The sequence below is a fragment of the Hyla sarda genome, chromosome 2, assembly GCF_029499605.1.
Source record: "Hyla sarda isolate aHylSar1 chromosome 2, aHylSar1.hap1, whole genome shotgun sequence".
NCBI lineage: Eukaryota > Metazoa > Chordata > Amphibia > Anura > Hylidae > Hyla > Hyla sarda.
The window spans coordinates 483,365,128-483,385,010 of record NC_079190.1 but is presented as its reverse complement, the minus strand read 5'-3'; the positions used below and the strand labels follow the sequence as shown (position 1 = coordinate 483,385,010).

The 19,883-nt window shown below is 45.0% G+C and overlaps 1 protein-coding gene across 2 annotated transcripts in view; it reads right to left on the bottom strand.

The window, feature by feature from the left end:
- Positions 1–15,132: 15,132 nt before the first annotated feature.
- The window catches only part of LOC130357111 (interferon alpha/beta receptor 1-like), a 69,578-nt gene continuing 64,827 nt past the window's right edge, over positions 15,133–19,883 (bottom strand). For both annotated transcript variants that reach the window (XM_056559504.1, XM_056559505.1), the window contains exon 9: positions 15,133–18,232. In XM_056559504.1, the coding sequence (XP_056415479.1) occupies positions 18,014–18,232 (219 nt within the window). In that variant the 3' untranslated portion in view covers positions 15,133–18,013. The remainder of the gene's footprint in view (positions 18,233–19,883) is intronic.

Here is a 19,883-nt window from a genome sequence, read left to right as displayed (position 1 = left end):
CACGTCTGAAGGGTTAATACAGGGCATCACCGCAATCGGTGATCTCCTGTATTAGCCGCGGGTCCCGGCCGTTGTTGGCCGTAGGGACCGACCCGATAGGTGTGTGTATTCGCCGTATAAGACGCACCGACTTCCCCCCCCCACACTTTTCGGGAAGAAAAAGTGCGTCTTATACGGCGAAAAATACGGTAACACTGAAATTACAGGGCAAACCCAAAATGGGCTCCACACGAACCAGAAGAACCATGCAACAGGATGTACTGCGTACAATGATAGACGAGTTTACTCAAATGGTTGGACGACAGGTGCCGGTCTTGGCGTGTATTTGATTGCCCCCTAGGGATGCAATTGCTGGGTGCCAATTAGTTGTTGTTGTAGACCGGAACCTTCTGAAAGCCATTGTTGCTGCCATAAAAGCAAGAGAGGGCGCTCCATAGCCTAATACCACCTGGGTAGGTATAACAAAGAGAACTGATTATACGAGTCTCTTACCCCAGGTGGTTGTGCGAACTCACACACAACAATGGTAAGCGTGAATGAGCGTGAAAGTACGGTCTGCAGCCTCCCAACCAGGTGAACAGCAACTGGGGATGGACTTCCAGGGGGTGGTGGGTATCCACGGCGCTGACCAGGGACAGACACATCAGGTAGGTAAAAGGTAGCTTTATTTGGATAATGCAACGCGTTTCACCGGCATGCCTGATGAAGCCACGCAAGTGCGGTGAAATGCGTTGCATTATCCAAATAAAGCTACCTTTTACCTACCTGACGTGTCTGTCCCTGGTCAGCGCCGTGGATACCCGCCACCCCCTGGAAGTCCATCCCCAGTTACTGTTGCTGCCATGATAGGACTCCTATTACATTGACCAACTATAATGGGAGTGTGAGAATGACAGTACACTGCAACACATGACTATTGCAATGTACTCTACTGGCAATCACAAATAAGGACTACAAATGTGAAGATTGTAAAGGGGTACTCCCGTGGAAAACTTTTTTTTTTTTTTAAATCAACTGGTGCCAGAAAATTAAACAGATTTGTAAATCACTTCTATTAAAAAATCTTAATCTTTCCTGTACTTTTTAGGGGCTGTATACTAAAGAGAAATCCAAAAAAGAAATGCATTTCCTCTGATGTCACGACCACAGTGCTCTCTGCTGACCTCTGCTGTCCATTTTAGGAACTGTCCAGAGCAGCATATGTTTTCTATGGGGATTTTCTCCTGTTCTGAACAGTTCCTAAAATGGACAGCAGAGGTCAGCAGAGAGCACTGTGATCATGACATCAGAGAAAATGCATTTCTTTTTTGGATCTCTCTTTAGTATACAGCCCCTAAAAAGTACGGGAGAGATTAAGATTTTTTTTAATAGAAGTGATTTTCAAATCTATTTAACTTTCTGGCACCAGTGTATTTAAAAAAAAAAAAAAAAGTTTTCCACGGGAGTACCCCTTTAAAGGGATACTCCGCTGCTAGGCATCTTATCCCTATCCAAAGGATAAAGGATAAGATGTCTGATCGCAGGGGGCCCGGTGCTGGGCCTTCCTGCAATCTCCCACAACACCCGACGTTCTAAACAAACTCCGGGTTCCTGCGGCAGTGGTAATGACGTCACGGCCACGCCCCCTCCATTCATGTCTATGGGAGGGGGCAGATAGACACGCCCCTCCCATAGACATGAATGGAGGGGGTGTGGCATGATGACACACGGGGCGTGGCCGTGACATCACGATCAGAACACTAGAGCACCCCTTAAAGGGTACGTTCACCCATACAGGATCTGCTGCCTACTTTGTGCAGCTGATTTTGCTACCCATTTACCCATTAAAAAATAAGCAGCAGCAGATCCTGTCCGTTTGAGCGTACCCTAAAAATATTAAAGTAAGAGGCTCATATTAAAAATGTAAATCACCCCAAGTCACATTTTTCAAATAAGAAGAATGAAACGACCAAAAAATAATCATAATGCTTAGAAATAAACACAATATTGAAATACTGTATAACCTTATTTATGTAAATAAAAATAGATAAACAAATACCAAACGCTATTTTATTTTTTGTCACCCCCCATGACAAAGTGATCATGTTTCTATGTTTGTTGATAACAAAGGTTAAATGGGACTTTTTGATCGCATTTGGTATTTATATATCTATTTTTGTTTACATTGTGGGAGATTTAATAGATTTTTTTGGTTGTTTCATTTTTTTTTGTTTTAAAAATGTAAACAGGATAATTACAGTTTTAATATGAGGAGCTTTTGTTAAAATTTTTTTTTTAAATAAAAAAAATGTATCTTTTTGTTTCTTTTTTTTAATCAAAAGTAGTAGGACAAAAAAAAAAAAAAAAGAATATAAATTGGGTGTCACTTTAATCATAATGATCCACTATGGATTCAGTGAAAGAAACTACTGTCAATAATAATAATAATAATAAAAATAATACTATTTATATAGCACCAACTTATTCTGGCAATACCCGAGTACAGTGCTTGTGTATCTCTGGTGCTCCCATACAGAATGCATGGAGCACATGACCCGGCGCTCCATGCAGCGGCGAGATTCAAGGCCCCATTCTGGAATTTTGGGGAGTCCCAGCACAGACCCCCCCCCCTCCCCCATGATCAGACACCATTTCCCTATCCTCTGTATATGGATATGCAATGGAATAAGCTATAAAAGCTATGTATTTTCTCTAACAAAGCCCTAGAATCAGAGTCTAATCCACTAGGCCCACTTAGTAGTATTTTTCATCTTAAAGGGGTTGTGCGCTGCCCTGGCTTTCGGAGCTCCGCTCACAGCGTCCGGAAGTTCATTACTCCGAACGCTGTGTGCGGGCTTCCGTGTTCGCGGCCTCCGGGCGTGACGTCACGCTCGGCCCCTCGTGACGTCTCGCCCGCCCCCTCGTGACGTCTCGCCCGCCCCCTCAACGAAAGTCTATGGGAAGGGGGCACGACCGCTGTCACGCCCCCTTCCCATAGACTTTGGTAGGGGGGGGGGGGGCGTGACGTCATGAGGGGGCGGGCGTGACGTCTCGAGGGGGCGGGCGAGACATCTCGAGGGGGCGGGCGAGACATCTCGAGGGGCTGGGCGAGACATCTCGAGGGACTGGGCGAGACGTCACGCCCGGCGGCCTCGAACACGGAAGCCCGCACACAGCGTTCGGAATAATGAACTTCCGGATGCTGTGAGCGGAGCTCCGAAATTCAGGGCAGCGCACAACCCCTTTAAATGTAGTGACCTTCCCAGTCCTCTAAGGCACAATAGCTTAGTTTCTGACAGTTTAGCCACATGGAAATCTGTACGCAAACTGTTTGGCCTTCCCTGGACTTTGTCCCAATATTTCCCGCTATGGTCGACACCTTCTTTGTCTCATTGTGCTCAACATCCCCTACGTCCTCATTGGATGGGGAAAAACATTCTTACCTTTGGTAATTTTTTAGGTGCCTCTGATACACTACTCTCATGGGAATCCTTTCAATCTACTTATGAACTACCAGCTTCCCACAAGTGGCTTCATATTCAATTTACCTCCTTTTTTAGAAGTCGTTAGATCTTACTCCACTAGTGAGAAATCAAATGATTTTGATAGGTTGATCGGCGACAAAGATACTCCGCTCTCCCTTTCGCACATTTATGCAACCATCAGGAATGTAGCGTTAAATCAACTGGTGCCAGAAAGTTAAACAGATAGGTTTTCTATGGGGATTTGCTCCTACTCTGGACAGTTCCTAAAATGGACAGAGGGGTCAGCAGAGAGCACTGTGGTCAGACAGAAAGGAAATTCAAAAATAAAAGAACTTCCTGTGGATCATAACTGCAGCTGATAAGTACTTTAAGGATTAAGATTTTTTTCATAGAAGTCATTTACAACTCTGTTTAACTTTCTGGCACCAGTTGATTTAAACAAAAATATTTTCCAGTGGAGTACCCCTTTAACCCCTTAAGGACCAGGCCATTTTACACCTTAAGGACCAGAGCGTTTTTTGCACTTCTGACCACTGTCACTTTAAACATTAATACATTTTTGTGGTAACTTACATCCTTTCTTGGTGAAAAATTCCCGAATTTGATGAAAAAAATGAAAATTTAGCATTGTTCTAACTTTGAAGCTCTCTGCTTGTAAGGAAAAGGGATATTCAAAAAAAATTTTTTTTTGGTTCACATATACAATATGTCTACTTTATGTTTGCGTCATAAAATTGACCTGTTTTTAACTTTTGGAAGACACCAGAGGGCTTCAAAGTTCAGCAGCAATTTTGACATTTTTCACAAAATGTTCAAATTCACTATTTTTCAGTGACCAGTTCAGGTTTGAAGTCGATTTGAAGGGTCTTCATATTAGAAATACCCCACAAATGACCCCATTATAAAAACTGCACCCCCCAAAGTATTCAAAATGACATTCAGTAAGTGTTTTAACCCTTTAGGTGTTTCACAGGAATGTGAAGGAGAAAATTAAAAATCTTCATTTTTTACACTCGCATGATCTTGTAGACCAAATTTTTGAATTTTTGCAAGGGGTAAAAAGGAGAACATTTTTACTTTTATTTGAAACCCAATTTCTCTCGAGTAAGCACATACCTCATATGTCTATGTTAATTGTTCGGCGGGTGCAGTAGAGGGCTCAGAAGGGAAGGAGTGACAAATGGTTTTTGGGGGGCATGTCACCTTTAGGAAGCCCCTATGGTGCCAGAACAGCAAAAAAAAAACACATGGCATACCATTTTGGAAACTAGACCCCTCGGGGAACAAGGGGTAAAGTGAACGTTTTTTTTACCTAAAATGCTTGGTTTCCCAAAAATTTTAAATTTTTTAAAAAGGGTAATAGCAGAAAATACCCCCCCAAAATTTGAAGCCCGAATTTCTCCTGATTCAGAAAACACCTCATATGGGGGTGAAAAGTGCTCTGCTGGCGCACTACAGGTCTCAGAAGAGAAGGATTCACATTTGGCTTTTTGAAAGCAAATTTTGCTCTGGGGGCATGTTGCATTTAGGAAGCCCCTATGGTGCCAGGACAGAAAAAAAAAAAAACACATGACATACCATTTCGGAAACTAGACCCCTCAGGGAACGTAACAAGGGGTAATGAGAACCTTTATACCCCACAGGTGTTTCACGACTTTTGCATATGTAAAAAAAAAAATTTTTTACCTAAAATGCTTGGTTTCCCAAAAATTTTACATTTTTTAAAAAGGGTAATAGCAGAAAATACCCCCCAAAATTTGGAACACAATTTCTCCCGAGTACGGCAATACCCCATATGTGACCCTAAACTGTTGCCTTGAAATACGACAGGGCTCCAAAGTGAGAGCGCCATGCGCATTTGAGGCCTAAATTAGGGACTTGCATAGGGGTGGACATAGGGGTATTCTACGCCAGTGATTCCCAAACAGGGTGCCTCCAGCTGTTGTAAAACTCCCAGCATGCCTGGACAGTCAGTGGCTATCTGGCAATACTGGGAGTAGTTGTTTTGCAACAGCTGGAGGCTCCGTTTTGGAAACAGTGGCGTACCAGACGTTTTTCATTTTTATTGGGGAGGGGGGCTGTGTAGGGGTATGTGTATATGTAGTGTTTTTTACTTTTTATTTTATTTTGTGTAGTGTAGTGTTTTTAGGGTACAGTCGCACAGGCGGGGGTTCACAGTAGATTCTCGCTGGCAGTTTGAGCTGCGGCAGAAAATTTGCCGCAGCTCAAACTTGCAGCCGGATACTTACTGTAAACCTCCGCCCATGTGAGTGTACCCTGTACGTTCACATTGGGGAGGGGGGGGGGAACATCCAGCTGTTGCAAAACTACAACTCCCAGCATGTACGGTCTATCAGTGCATGCTGGGAGTTGTAGTTTTGCAACAGCTGGAGGCACACTGGTTGGTAACAAACTCAGTGTTTTGCAACCAGTGTGCCTTCAGCTGTTGCAAAAGCTACAACCCCCAGCATGTATGGACAGCGGAAGGGCATGCTGGGACTTGTAGTTATGCAACAGCTATAGGCATACTACTTTGGCTGGGGATTGTAGTTATGCAACAGCTGGAGACACACTGGTTTGCTACTTAACTCAGTGTTTCACAACCAGTGTGCCTTCAGCTTTTGCAAAACTACAACTCTCAGCAGTCACCGACAGCCAACAGGCATGCTGGGAGTTTTGTAGTTATGCAACCAGCAGATGCACCACTACAACTCCCAGCATGCACTTTAGCTGATTGTGCAAGCTGGGAGTTGTAGTTATACAACAGCTGAAGGTACACTTTTCCATAGAAAAAATGTGCCTCCAGCTGTTGCAAAACTATAAGTCCCAGCATGCCCATAAGGGAATGCTGGGAGTTGTGGTGGTCTGCCTCCTGCTGTTGCATAACTACTGCTCCCAACATGCCCTTTTTGCATGCTGGGAGCTGTTGCTAAGCAACAGCAGGAGGCTGTCAATCACCTCCAACTGCTGCTCCAACTGCTGCTAGGGGATAAGATGTCTGATTGCGGGGGCCTGCCGCTGGGGACCCCCGCAATCTATCATGCAGCACTCAACTGTAAGCACTGCAGGAAGCGCTGGAGGCTCTCAAGGTTATGCCTCCCAACCATGGGGATGGAGTATCGTGACGTCACGCCCTGCCCCTCAATGCAAGTCTATGGGAGGTGGCGTGATGGCACCCTTTAGGTGCTGTCCCCTATCTTTTCCCCGTTTCCTCCCATCCTCCTGTTAACCCTTCCCTGGTCTCCTTTTTGGGTTTTTAACCAATCATGCCAATAATCGGCTAACTAATTGATTTTTGAAATAATAATTAGTTGCAGCCCTAGACGCGTTATACAGTATGTGAACATAGGGCAGTCTAGGTGGAATAGGTTGTCTTTTTCTACCATCAACCTAGGCTTCAAATAAGAAAAAATATAAAAATAAATAACTATAAAGATCAAAATTTAGATGTATTCAAAAATGGTGGCAAAAAAAAACCAAAACAAAAACAAAAAAAAAACTAAATTGACCCTCAAAACAAGGCTTTATATGATGGGAGTTGTAGTTTTGCAACATTTAACACTGGGTTATAGTGTGGGTGAACAGGAGACCGATGAAGGGTTAACGAGTTAAATACGTACCTGTAGTCCGGAGCTGTGTCCCTCCGAAGATCCTCTTCTATCCTATGGGGGCTATAACAGTGCAAAAAAAAAAGTGAATAAAGATCATTTAACCCCTTCCCTAATAAAAGTTTGAATCACCCCCCCTTATGTGGTATCGCTGCATGTGGAAATGTCCGAATTATAAAAATATATTGCTAAATAAACCGCACGGTCAATGGCGCACACGCAAAAAAATTCCAAAGTAGCGTATCCTTGGTCACTTTTTATATCATGAAAAAATTAATAAAAAGTGATCCAAAAGTCCGATCAATACAAAAATGGTACCGCTAAAAACTTAAGATCATGGTGCAAAAACTTAGCCCTCATACCGCCCTGTACGCAGAAAAATAAAAAAGTTATAGGGGACAGAAGTTGACAATTTTAAACGTATACATTTTCCTGCATGAAGTTATGATTTTTTCCAGAAGTGCGACAAAATCAAACCTATATAAGTAGGGTATCATTTTAATCGTACAGAATAAAGATAAGGTGTCATTTTTACCGAAAAATTTACTGCGCAGGAACGGAAGCCCTCAAAATTTACAAAATGGTGTTTTTTCTTCAATTTTGTCTCACAATGATTTTTTTTTCCGTTTTGCTGTAGATTTTTGGGTAAAATGACTGATGTCATTACAAAGTAGAATTTTTTAAAGGTAAGGAGGAAAAAATTTAAGTGCAAAAACAGAAAAAACCCTGGTCCTTAAAGGGGTACTCCGCCCCTAGACATCTTATCCCCTATCCAAAGGATAGGGGATAAGATGTCAGATCGCCGCGGTCCCGCTGCTGGGGATCCCCGGGATCCCCACTGCGGCACCGCGCTATCATTACAGCACAGAGAGAGTTCGCTCTGTGCGTAATGACGGGCGATACAGGGGACGGAGCAGCGTGACGTCATGGCTCCGCCTCTCATGACATCACGGCCCGTCCCCTTAATGACGTAACGTAACGATGCCCCGGCCCCTGTATCGCCCGTCATTACGTGCAGAGCAAACTCGCTCTGTGCTGTAATGATAGCACAGTGCTGCAGCGGGGATCCCAGGGATCCCCAGCAGCGGGACCGCAGCGATCTGACATCTTATCCCCTATCCTTTGGCTAGGGGATAAGATGTCTAGGGGCGGAGTACCTCTTTAAGGGGTTACGCTGAGCTGCGATACCAGGCACAGCCAGTGAAATAATAGCTCCATGTTTTTATGGCATCCACTTTGATTTGTCTAATAACAACAAAAATTATGATGACAAAATATTACATCAGTCATTTTTATTGTAAAAAAATGTATATATTATGTATACCAAATAGAAGCGATAAAAAATCTATACATATCTATAGTAAATGCCACATATATAACCATTCAGATACAAAACATATATATACAGATACATACAATATACTGTATACATTCTCATAAAAATGCACATTCAACAATATTATCTTACATTTGGATTTAAAGGTGCACTCCAGCAATGTTTGGGTATATAAAGCCAAAATACCAGCAATATCCCTGCAGTATTATTTATTTCCTTTCCAATCGGTATTACGTATACATTTTTAGCCATTTCTTTATGACAGCTAGGTCATGTGATCCTAGTCCGACTACCAGTTCATTACATGCTCTTCTCTGTAGACAAGAGTTTTACGTATGTATGTCTACCCATGCATAAAGCACCGCTAAAGACACATGTTCTATATGTTCTTACAAGTATTCGCTGCAGAGTTATAAAACTCCCCTGACTCCTACTGCTCGTCTTCTAGTAGTGTGAAGCTGCATCTCATAGGAATTAAGTGTCTGTTTTTTTGTGAGAACTGTGTGCGGAGAATCCAGTGTATTCCTACGAGATGCAGCTGCACACTACTCTCCCCTACATCCCACTTGTAAGACCGAGAAGGGGGCAAGAAACCCATCACAAGCAGGTAGCAGTCGTCCCATAGGAATACGCTGGATTCTCAGCAAACAGCACGAACAGAAATCAGTAAGTGTAGGTCTATGAGATGCGGCCTAATGTTAGGGTCCTCTGCCTCCTGCTTTTGAGACTGACATGGAGAAAGAAACCAATCACATGCCGGAAGCAGTGTGCAGCTGCATTTCATAGGAAAGCGCTACATTCTCAGCACTCACAGACAGACAGGCGGTGTATTGCTAAAACAATTTTTTTCCAACCAGGCTGCCACCAGCTGTTGCAGAACTACAATTCCCAGCATGCCCGGACAGCCAAAGGCTGTCCGGGCATGCTGGGAGTTGTAGTTTTGCAACAGCTGGTGGCACCCCTTTGGAAAAAAACACTGTCCTACAAGATGCAGCTTTGCACTACTCTTTCCTGCTTGCAGGCTACAGCAGTGTGCAGCTGCATCTCCTAGGAATACACTGCCTGTCTACTATCAGTGAGTGCTGTCTGCTTAGAATCCAGGGTATTTCTATGAGATGCAGCTGCACACCGATTTCCCCTGCATCAAGAAACAGCTGTATGTCTGATCTATAACTTGTTGCCCTTCAAAAGAGCAATCAGGGCAAAGAGCAAGCTCAATGTGAACAGACTCCATCCTTTCAGCCTCTGAAAAGTTCATGATGGGAAATGTAGGCTGCATTATGGGAACCATATCAGACAGGAAGAAGGCGCCAACATGGTGGACAGCCTAGATTTAACATATCAACTTATGTCAAAACCATTTTATATATTGCAATATATAGGTAAAAAAAAATTGCAATAATGCTTCTAGAGTGCAAATTATTTTAAATCATATTTTGAGGTATTACCACAGTAAAGCTCATGTGGTCATACCAGTGGTGCATTGATGCGGTTGTCAATATTTTTTATTTTTTTTAAAGTCAGCTTTTTATAAAAAAATAAAATAAAAAAAGTCTCTTTTCTGTATATGGTTCTGCATTACCAGATACAGCCATTGGACAAGAGGGGTGCTTTTTGCAGATTTAAAAAAAAAATAAAATAAAAAAAAAAAAGCACAAATATTTTCTAATCCTGGTAAGCCCATTTTAGGGGTTTGCACATGAAATTATTTTTATTTTTAAACCATGATTACTTAAATGTAACATCTGTTTGAGTATTATAGTGGGGGAAGACAGGAAAGAGTCTCCTAGGACTGTATCCACCTTTTCCAGCCCACCGAAGCACCTGAAAGCTGAACTAATTTATGCAGGAAAAGTCATCAACTGCTGAGCCGAGAAGTTCGTGACGAATCAAATTTACTGTAAGTTCGCTCATCTCTACAGGCTAGGTTCAAGCTATGGAATCTCCGCCTGGAAAAATTCCGGCAAGTGCGGCTAGCGCTGACTGAATCAGTCGGCACTAGGACTGCGTGACATTGTTGTCCCTATAGACAGAAATGTATTCCATGCAGATTTCATCCAAAGAATGTGCAAGCTCATTCTTTTGGCAGCAGAAGTCTTCTGCTGAAATTCTGTAGTGTGCACTGTGCAGAAGAATCCCATTGCCAGCAATGGGATTCTGCTGCATCGGAATTTCCAAGTGAAATTTCAAAGCGGAATTCCACTCGGAAATTCCATAGTGTGGACCCGGCCTTACAGTTGACATCCCCGGCACCTAAGATGTACAGTGATCCCTCAACTTACAATAGTTTCAACATACAATGGTCTTTTCCTGACCATTGTAACTTGAAACCAGACTCAACATACAATGTACGGACAGTCCAGATCTGTGAAACGTGTCAATGGCTGGAAGAACCGACCAATCAGAATGGGCAATTTGATGGTAAAACCCCTGTATTACTGAAGCGTATGCACTGACTTGCTGTCTGGTAGCGCCCCCTACAGTACAGGGAGGTATTAACATGTTCTGTACACTTTACCTATGCCAGGGTTAGCTGCTCCTTTGGAAACCAGGTAAGGGCGACTCCATTTTACTTTTTTAGGACATTGCGTACTGTACAGGACCCTGAAGAAGCTCCTGTCCTCTACAAAGACCAGTGTTTCCCAAGCAGGGTGCCCCCAGCTGTTGCAAAACTACAACTCCCAGCATGCCCGGACAGCCTTTGGCTGTCCGGGCATGCTGGGAATTGTAGTTTTACAACAGCTGGAGGCTCCCTGCTTGGGAAACACTGACATAGACAATGATTTACAGCTCCCAGTAGATCTTTATTACTTTTATATGTAAAGACTTGCTTTATCTATATTAGTTATCTACTTATTTATATTTAATCCTCACTTTTTTTTCCTATTTTTGGATGACATTTTGGGGCTTCAGAACCAATTACCAGGTTTCCATAGAGTTCTGGTCTCAACATACAATGGTTTCAACATACAATGGTCGTCCCGGAACCAATTAATATTGTAACTTGAGGGATCACTGTACATCCCCTGAATGCAGTCCTTGCTGTTACTATGGGGCCCAGCCCCGGTTGGGTCAATCCCTTTACCACTTAAGGGTAGGGTCACACTTAACAGATTCGCAGCCTATTTAATGCTGAAGATCCGCCGGTGACTCGGCCCATATTGTGCCTCCTGCTGTTGCGGCTGCTCTGGCTTGCTCGGCAAGAGCAGGAGGCACAATATGGGTCGAGTCACCGGCGGATCCGCAGCGTGAAATATGCTGCAGATCCGTTACGTGTGACCCTACCCTAAAGGAGATTGGTACCCTTAAAATGTACCTGTGACTTTAATTTTTTTGACATTTCACTGAGATAGTCAAAAGTTTTGAACAGTCAGTTCAGTAAGACCCTCCACCGATTAGAAGAATGGGTGGGCATAGGCGCATAGTAGCGCCCTTTACTCCCTGTGTCTCACAGCTCCATTATAAATTTAAAGGGGTACTCCAGTGGGAAATGTTTTTTTTTATTTTTTATGAACTGGTGCCAGAAAGTTAAACAGATTTGTAAATTACTTCTATTATAAAAATCTTAATCCTTTCAGTACTTTTTAGCAGCTGCATCCTACAGAGGAAAATCTTTTCTTTTTTAATTTCTTTTTTGTCTTGTCCACAGTGCTCTCTGTTGACACCTGTATCAGGAACTGTCCAGAGCAGGAGAAAATCCCCATAGCAAACCTATGCTGCTCTGGACAGTTCCTGACACGGACAGAGGTGTCAGCAGAGAGCACTGTGGTCAAGACAAAAAAAGAAATTCAAATAGAAAAGAATTTCCTCTGTACCATACAGCTGCTAAAATGTACTAAAAGGATTAAGATTTTTTAATAGAAGACATTTACAAATCTGTTTAACTTTCTGGCACCAGTTCATTTAAAAAAAAAAAAGAAAAAGTTTTTCACCGGAGTACCGGAGCTGGGGAGTCTGAGAGCTACCGTGCGCTCATGCTGCTCGTTTTCCTGATTGGTGTGTGTGGTGTGTGTGTGTGTGTGGTGTGTGTGTGTGTGGTGTGTGTGTGGTGTGTGTGTGTGGTGTGTGTGTGTGTGTGTGGTGTGTGTGTGTGTGTGGTGTGTGTGTGGTGTGTGTGTGTGGTGTGTGTGTGTGGTGTGTGTGTGTGGTGTGTGTGTGTGTGTGGGTGGGTGGTGTGTGTGTGTGGTGTGTGTGTGTGTGTGGTGTGTGTGTGTGGTGTGTGTGTGTGGTGTGTGTGTGGTGTGTGTGTGGTGTGTGTGTGGTGTGTGTGTGGTGTGTGTGTGGTGTGTGTGTGTGTGTGGTGTGTGTGTGTGTGTGTGTGGTGTGTGTGTGTGGTGTGTGTGGTGTGTGTGTGTGTGTGTGGGTGGTGTGTGTGTGTGGTGTGTGTGTGTGGTGTGTGTGTGTGTGTGGTGTGTGGTGTGTGTGTGGTGTGTGTGTGTGTGTGTGGTGTGTGTGTGGTGTGTGTGTGGTGTGTGTGTGGTGTGTGTGTGTGTGGTGTGTGTGTGTGTGGTGTGTGTGGTGTGTGTGTGGTGTGTGTGGTGTGTGTGTGTGTGTGGTGTGTGTGTGGTGTGTGTGTGGTGTGTGTGTGGTGTGTGTGTGGTGTGTGTGGTGTGTGTGTGGTGTGTGTGTGGTGTGTGTGTGGGGGGAATCAATACTAAAGGGGAGATTTATCAAAACCCGTCCAGAGGGAACGTTGCTGAGTTGCCCATAGCAACCAATCAGATCGCTGCTTTCATTTTTGAAAAGGCCTCTGAAAAAATGAAAGAAGTGATCTGATTGGTTGCTATGGGCAACTCAGCAACTGTTTCTCTGGACAGGTTTTGATAAATATTCCCCTAAGACCCTAAGGGTTTGTTCAGACTACGGATTATGACTGGAATCTCCGCTCGCAGAATTCCGTGAGCAGAGATTCCATTCTGGCGGCCGCGGTGGTGTGTGTGGTGTGTGTGTGTGGTGTGTGTGTGGTGTGTGTGTGTGTGGTGTGTGTGTGTGGTGTGTGTTTGTGGTGTGTGTGGTGTGTGTGTGTGGTGTGTGTGTGGTGTGTGTGTGTGGTGTGTGTGTGGTGTGGTGTGTGTGTGGTGTGTGTGTGTGGTGTGTGTGTGTGGTGTGTGTGGTGTGTGTGTGTGTGGTGTGTGTGTGTGGTGTGTGTGTGTGTGGGGGGGGAATCAATACTAAAGGGGAGATTTATCAAAACCCGTCCAGAGGGAAAGTTGCTGAGTTGCCCATAGCAACCAATCAGATCGCTGCTTTCATTTTTGAAAAGGCCTCTGAAAAAATGAAAGAAGCGATCTGATTGGTTGCTATGGGCTACTCAGCAACTGTTTCTCTGGACAGGTTTTGATAAATATTCCCCTAAGACCCTAAGGGTTTGTTCAGACTACGGATTATGACTGGAATCTCCGCTCGCAGAATTCCGTGAGCAGAAATTCCATTCTGGCGGCCGCCGCCACCGCAGTACTTCGGCAGTAGGACCGCGCCGCACCGCGCCGTCACCATTGACTGCTATGCAGTGTTCGCAGACTTCCGCGCAAAGAATGGACATGTTCTTTCTTTGTGCGGAAACATTTCTCTTACCAGAGGAACTGTGCTGTTGGCAAACAAGAAAGCTGTGAATTGGTGCCGTCATAGAAGGGGAAACAATTACTGGACCCTTCCGGTCTGCCACAGATGCCACCATAGTGAGGGGGCCCCATTTTGATCTTTGCAATGAGGCCCCATTTCTTCTTTGTAAGCCGCACACTGGTGATATCCTACACATTGGATCCATGTTTTCCTCACTTTACCAGACGACAGGGAATGATCTAGCAAATCACTTGTATACATTTTACCACGTCCAGGTAAGAGTTAAGAGAGCAAAAGCAGACAATGGTAACTAAAAGGGTCCTAGGAGGCGATTCAGACGTGACAACCAATATGGCTGCACTCCCTGTTGTCCCTACTTCAAAAACGGCCTTCTTCTCCGTATACATAATATACAATCTTTCTTATCTCTGCTAGAGATGAGCGAACTTACAGTAAATTCGATTCGTCACGAACTTCTCGGCTCGGCAGTTGATGACTTATCCGGTGTAAATGAGTTCAGCTTTCCGGTGCTCCGGTGGGCTGGAAAAGGTGGATACAGTCCTAGGAAAGAGTCTCCTAGGACTGTATCCACCTTTTCCAGCCCACGGGAGCACCGGAAAGCTGAACTAATTTATGCAGGAAAAGGCATCAACTGCTGAGCCGAGAAGTTCGTGACGAATCGAATTTACTGTAAGTTCGCTCATCTCTAATCTCTGCACATCACTCCTGTTTTTTTTTTTTTGGGGGGACCTAAAACAAGCCTGTGTAGCCCACAGAGGCAGTCTGCTGTAATGCAGACAAAACTCCCTGTGGCTATATAGTGGTCACCCAAATGAAAAGGGACGCCATTGCTAGGCAAGCAATACCGCATATGTAAACAATATGACGTTATCTATTAGAGAGAGTAGTCAACCGTAAACATGTACGGCATATCAGAAGGTGGCGTCCAACACCTGACCTGCAGATGTGCGTGGGGTGGGACCCATATTAGTGCAAGTGAAAGCCAATGAGGCCATAGTGCTTTGCCAAGAACATCTTTCCCCTAGGGCAGTGTTTCCCAACCAGTGTGCCTCCAGCTGTTGCAAAACTACAACTCCCAGCATGCCTGGACAGCCGTTGGCTGTCCAGGCATGCTGGGAGTTGTAATTTTGCAACAGCTGGAGGCACACTGGTTGGGAAACACTGGTCTAGGAATTAGGGTAATAAGGTTGTTGGAGCACTGTTCAGCATACTATACAGCAGGGATATTCAACTGGAGGACCGCAGCTGCCAGTCATCCGGACTTCCGGCTGGATCTCTCATTCGTAGCTGTGTCTTTAAGACTCCGATACAAATGAATAGTTGCGGCCCGGAGCGAGGGAACGCTGTGCTTCCTGCCCGGCGCTTCTCCTGTGATGCAGGAGGCACGATTAGCACTGTCTGCTGCATCATCCGCTCTGGCCAGGCCTGACAAGAAGAGGCCAGAGCAGCGGAGCAGAGCGGGACCTGGGACGAGGAGACAAAGTTCTGAAGTACATATTTGTGTTTCCCCACCTGTGACTCTCCAGTTGTTGTAGAGCTATAGCTCCCATCATGACCTTCTGTCTGTGTATGATGGGAGTTGTAGTTTGCAACAGATGGAGAGTCACAGTGTCAAAGTTCATGTAAGGGCACAGTGGCGTCCTTAATTCTGGGGGCATAGTGGCATCATTAATTCTGGGGACTGTGGCATCGATAATTCTGGGGGCAGAGTGGAATCATTAATTCTGGGGACAGCGGCATCATTAATTCTGGGGGCAGAGTGGCATAAATAACTCTGGGGCACAGTGGCATCATTAATTCTGGGGGCACAGTGGTATCATTAATTCGGGGGGCACAGTGGCATCATTAATTCGGGGGGCACAGTGGCATCATTAATTCTGGGGCCACAGTGGCATCATTAATTCGGGGGGCACAGTGGCATCATTAATTCTGGGGCCACAGTGGCATCATTAATTCGGGGGGCACAGTGGCATTATTAAATCTGGGGCCACAGTGGCATCATTAATTCTGGGGCACAGTGGCATCATTAATTCTGGGGGCACAGTGGCATCATTGATTCTGGGGGCACAGTGGCATCATTAATTCTGGGGGCACAGTGGCATCACTAATTCTGGGGGCACAGCGGCATCATTAATTCTGGGGACACAGCGGCATCATTAATTTTGTGCGTTACAGCGGCATCATTAATTCTGGGGGCACAGTGGCATCATTAATTCTGGGGGCACAGAGGCATCATTAATTCTGGAGACACAGTGGCATCACTAATTCTGGGGGCACAGTGGCATCATTAATTCTGGGGGCACAGTGACATCACTAATTCTGGGGGCACAGTGGCATCATTCATTTTGTGCAGCACAGTGGCATAATTAATTCTGGGGGCACAGTGGCATAAACAACTCTGGGGCACAGAGGTACAATTAGTTGGTACAGGGCACACAGTGTTTGTGGAAAAGTTATTTGGGGGCATTGCGTGTGGAAGTAATATTGCAGGGGAATAGTGTGTGGCAGTAATATACCACGGGTAATATTCAGGGGTGCAGGGTATGGTAGAATTCTATTCAGGGGTGCAGTGTGTGGCAGGATTATATTCAGGGGGCACAGTGTGCGGCAGGATTATATCCTGGGGTGCAGTGTGTGGTAGAAATATATTCAGGTGGTACAGTGTGTGGCAGAATTATATTCAGGGGGCACAGTGTGTGGCAGGATTATATTCAGGGGGCACAGTGTGTGGCAGGATTATATCCTGGGGTGCAGTGTGTGGCAGAATTATATTCAAGGGGCACAGTGTGTGGCAGAATTATATTCAAGGGGCACAGTGTGTGGCAGAATTATATTCAAGGGGCACAGTGTGTGGCAGAATTATATTCAAGGGGCACAGTGTGTGGCAGAATTATATTCAAGGGGCACAGTGTGTGGCAGAATTATATTCAAGGGGCACAGTGTGTGGCAGAATTATATTCAAGGGGCACAGTGTGTGGCAGAATTATATTCAAGGGGCACAGTGTGTGGCAGAATTATATTCAAGGGGCACAGTGTGTGGCAGAATTATAATCAAAGGGGCACAGTGTGTGGCAGTATTCAGATCATACATCCTCCACGCTTCGCTCGTTTGCTATTTCCTTCATGGCACTGAGGCCGCTAGGTGTGAACCAGGCCTTAGCATTCAGCTTGGACCTTCACCGGATGGCAGACCTGGATAAACGGACCCTCACTAAAAATAGTTTAGTACCCCTGCTATACAGTATCCATAGTATCCAGCATAGTATGAAGTACACAGGCAGCGCTCTGTCTCGGTGGTCAGAGCTGTTACGTTGCGGCGGGGGCTCGGGTTCAAAGCCGACCAGGGCAACGTCTGCATTGAGTTTGTACGTTGTGCGGTTTTCCTCTGAGTACTCCAAAAACAGAGGTTAGATAGATAGCCATAATGGGAATCGTGACCAATGGGACAATCCCTGTATGGAATATGTCAGCACTACATGTATATAAATGACTGCTCTGGTGTGATCTGAGGTCAGCTGCCTTACTATACCTGTATTCTGTACTATAGTATGTGGTATCCTAGTACCATAGAGGCACACAATGTAGCCCATGGAGAAAGGGCCCCAACTCCAGCTGGTCCTATGTCCTCTGCAACATGGTTGTGAGAACCTGTGCAGAACTACTTCTTTAGAGAAGGTAAACCATAAGCAAAAAGTGAGTGAGAAGTTCATCTCAAGGGTCAAGGTTAGGGCAAGGATGGGCCCTTCTGTTCTGGTTGGCAAAAAAGGTAACAGCTGTACTCCTTTACTCTATAGTAAAGAACTAGGAGATGTGTATTTGGCCATGACTAGACACAAGGTGTCCATGGAGCAAGATGGCCTAGCTTCGGTTGGTCCTATCTCCTCTGCAACAAGATGGTGAGAACCTGCGCAGCACTCTCCTCTCTCCTGAAAGGGAAATTGCCCCAGGGTCAGGGTTCTTCTGCCTTGGTTGGAAAAATCGTTGCATAAAAATATCCTAGAGAACCTTGTGTTGGGCCATGGCTATACGTTGGCGTCACTGCTGATAGTCTCCCCTGAGGTTTGACCCTCATTTGAACCATTCCCAGAATCCTGGCTGTTGGCCTTAGATGCATTTTTATTGTTCATCTGCCCCAAATCTTCTGTATGGGAGTCCTGGGCAACGTAGCACCGGTCCATGGGCTCTTCTTCATGCGATAAAAATTGATGCTTGATACAATCCAAGGACGACTCCCCAAAACCCTGAAGAAAAAAAAAAAAAAAAGAGAATCAATAAAATGACCCTTTGACTATAAGGCTGCTTTCGCACTATAAGATTAATCCGTTAAAAGATCCGTTATAAACATCCGTTAGAAAAGTCTTAATAACGGATGTTAAATGTCCGTTACAAAATCCCATTCAAGTCTATGGGATTTTTTGATTATCCGTTATGATCCGTTATAGTCCTTCATGAATAACGGCCGTTAGTTGTGACGAAGAAAAAAACGGCACATGCACTAATTTTTTTTCCCATAACAAGAAACGGATAAATTAACAGACTTTATTTTTAACATTGAAGTCTATGGCTGACAGGACGTTCGTAAATTCACCCGTTAATGGCCATTATTATAACAGATGTTATTTTTACTGAGAATGCTCAGAAGAGGCAACATCAGCAGACTCCTGCAGTGCTGAGGAACTACTACTACTCCCATCATGGAACAGACTTGTTTCCATGATGGGAGTAGTAGTTCCCTGGCTGCGAGAGTTTGCAGACAGCTGGGGAGGCTACTTGTTTGTACTACTACCCAATCATGGAACAGAGTCTGTTCCGTGATGGGGGTTGTAGTACAGGGGCTGAGGGATTGATCCACGGGGTTTCACTTCTGAGACCCGATGCGATCAGAAGTTATTAAGCAGGGGAGCTGGCGGCATGCTCCGCAACCCTGCGATGTATCAGTGTGTTTTAACTTTCATTTTTGAATCCCCCGCGGGGAGCCCTGAATGGACGGTATGAACATTGTGACTAGCAGGGGGGCCATATCTATATTAAAAGCACTGTGGGGGGCAAGATATATAGCGCTGCAGGGGGGGCAGACATATAGCCTATATATCTAGCCCCCCAGCAGCGCATTAGATATGACCCCCACCACGCATTTATAAATATGTACCCCCTGCCGGCGCATTAAATATATACCCCCGCAGCGCATGTATAATGTAGCCTAGCAGCGCTTCTATATACCTATGCCACTGCAGGCTATATGTGAAAAGCATTCTAGTAGCAGCATCGGCCTCCCAATGCTGCTGATAGAAATACTTTTCATACATAGCGCAGTGCCGGCATATGTATATAGAAGTGCTGTGGGGGGGGGCAGATAACGCTATATGTCTGTCCCCCCCAGTGCTTCTATATACATATACCCCTGCTGCGCTATGAATGAAAAGTATTTCTATGGAGCGCATAGTGCCAGGAGACGGCTGCAGGCACTATGCGCTCCATAGAAATACTTTTCATTCCTAGCCTGCAGGGGTATATGTATATAGAAGCACTGGGGGGGGCAGACATATAGCGTTATCTGCCCTCCCACCCCAGCGTTTCAATATACATATGCCGGCACTGCGCTATGAATGAAAAGTATTTCTATAAGGAGCACATAGTGCCAGGAGACGGCTGCAGGCACTATGCGCTCCATAGAAATACTTTTCATTCCTAGCCTGCAGGGGCATAGGTATATAGAAGCGCTGGGGGGCAGACATATAGCGTTATCTGCCCCCCCTGCAGGCTAGGAATGAAAAGTATTTCTATGGAGCATATAGTGCCTGCAGCCGTCTCCTGGCACTTTGCACTCCTTATAGAAATACTTTTCATTCATAGCGCAGCAGGGGTATATGTATATAGAAGCACTGGGGGGGG